This window comes from Acanthisitta chloris, unplaced genomic scaffold (genome assembly GCF_000695815.1).
Source record: "Acanthisitta chloris isolate BGI_N310 unplaced genomic scaffold, ASM69581v1 scaffold26342, whole genome shotgun sequence".
In the NCBI taxonomy this organism is placed as follows: domain Eukaryota; kingdom Metazoa; phylum Chordata; class Aves; order Passeriformes; family Acanthisittidae; genus Acanthisitta; species Acanthisitta chloris.
Window position 1 is genome coordinate 689 of NW_008659157.1, and position 1,962 is coordinate 2,650.

Below are 1,962 nucleotides of genomic sequence, written 5' to 3' on the forward strand. Positions count from 1 at the left end.
TCACCCGCTTCCCTGGGGTCCCCAGAGCCACACTGGGGTACTGCTCACCCACCCCCCTGGGGTCCCCAGAGCCCCCCCAGACACTGTGGGGCTGCTCACCCACTTCCCTAGGGTCCCCAGAGCCACACTGGGGTGGTTACTCATCCACCCCTGGGGTCCCCATAGCCCCCCAGACACTGTGGGGCTGCTCACCCACTTCCCAGAGGTTCCCAGAACCCCCCACCCACCCTGGGGGGGTGCTCACACTCCCCCTCCCCTCTAAAGTCTCCAGACTCCCCCAGACCCTGGGGGGTTGCTCACCCTCCCCTCTAGAGTCTCCAGACTCCCCCAGACCCCAGGATGTGCTGCTCACCCTCTGGGCAGGGCTTACTGCACTTCTCACACTTCTGGACATTATTGACCGTGACCTCCTGGCTGTTCTGGGGGCACAGGAGGGTGCAGGATCCCACCTCCGTGGCAAGGTAGTTGTCTGGGGGGACAGACAGGGGGGTCAGGACCATGCTGGCTCAGCCCCCCATCCCCCCGAGGTGTGCCACTCACAGGGACACTGGCTGACACAGCTGGCACCGAAGCTGTAGCGCCCTTCGGGGTTGGGCATCGACTCGAAGGCATCCGAGTTGTAGATGATGAGGGGAGGACAGTGCAGCTCACAGATCCCACTGCGGTTGACGTTCAGGCATGCCTGGGGTGGGGGAACAGCTGGTGTGAGCCCCCAGTACCCTCCCAGGACCCCCAGAGCCCCCAGCCCACGCTCACCAGGCAGTCAGAGTGCTTGGGGCCGGTGCAGCCGGCGGCACACTGCTCATGGCAGCAATCTGTGGGCTTCGTGCCTTTGCAGGGTGGGCAGCCGTGGCAGATGCTGTTGGTCACTGTGTGGGACAGAAAGGGATGTGCTAGGGACAGGGATCCCCCCTCCAGGTGATGTGGGGGTCCCCAGGATGAGGGGATGGTGGGTTTCCAGGACAAGAATCTGGGGGGGGTCCTTATGGTGGGGATTTGGGGGCAGGGGGCAAGTGGGGATGCCCAGGGCAGGGATTTGGGGTGTAAGTGGAGGGTACCAGGGCAGGAATTATAGGGGTCTTGGGTAGGGATTTGGGTGCCATGTAGGGGTTAATGGGACAGAGATTTGGGGGGTGTAAGTGGAAGGTTCAGGGTGTCTCTGGGGCAGGGATTTGGGTGCCATGTAGGGATCAATAGGACAGGGATTTGGGGGGTGCAAGGGGATGTTTCAGGGTGTCTCTGAGGCAGTGATTTGGGTGCCAAATAGGAGTCAGTGGGACAGGGATTTTGGGGTGTAAGCTGAGGCCACCAGGGCAGGGATTTTAGGGGTCTTTGGGGCAGGGATTTAGGGGCAAGTAGAAGGTCCAGGGGTCTCTAGAGCAGGGATTTGGGGGGCAAGTAGAGGTCAGTGGAGCAGGGACATGCAGAGGGAAGGAGAAGTGTTCCCAAGGATTTTGAAGGAGCCCATGGGGCAGAGGCTTTGGGGGTGCCTAGGGGGGCTCAGAGCACTCACACGTCTGGCAGTCCTGTGGCCCCTCACCCCAGCAGTGCCCGTTGGCACACAGCGCCTGGCAGTTGGGACCTGCAGGGGGTGAAGCATGAGCAGACAATGCCACGGGGGACTGGCAGTGCCCAGCTCCCCTCCCTGGGTGCCCCAACCCCTGCTGTGCTTACAGCTGCGGTTGCGGGTGCTGTCCACCTGGATCTCGCCACGGAACTCATTGTGCCGGTGGAAGATGTCACTCCAGAGGATTGTCTCCTGGAAACACAGCTGGAGATTCCTCTCAATGCGTACTCCTCCCTTCAGGATCTCTGTGGGGGGACAGGTGGGGGGTCAGCATGAGGACAGGGGCGTCCTGTAACCCTATGGGGACTCCTAGGCCTGGGGGGGGATCTGCCACTCCATGGGGACACCCAATCCTGGATGGGAACACTCAGACCTGGATGGGGACACCCAGACCT

At 62.1% G+C, this 1,962-nt stretch overlaps 1 protein-coding gene across 1 annotated transcript in view; it reads right to left on the minus strand.

The window, feature by feature from the left end:
* The window catches only part of LOC103797106 (receptor tyrosine-protein kinase erbB-2-like), a gene marked incomplete at both ends in the record, with an annotated part of 2,478 nt that extends 666 nt beyond the window's left edge, over positions 1 to 1,812 (minus strand). Inside the window, 5 exons of the mRNA XM_009069302.1 lie at positions 316 to 469; positions 541 to 682; positions 757 to 869; positions 1,514 to 1,582; positions 1,675 to 1,812. Of these exons, the coding sequence (XP_009067550.1) occupies positions 316 to 469; positions 541 to 682; positions 757 to 869; positions 1,514 to 1,582; positions 1,675 to 1,812 (616 nt within the window). The remainder of the gene's footprint in view (positions 1 to 315; positions 470 to 540; positions 683 to 756; positions 870 to 1,513; positions 1,583 to 1,674) is intronic.
* Positions 1,813 to 1,962: the final 150 nt, after the last annotated feature.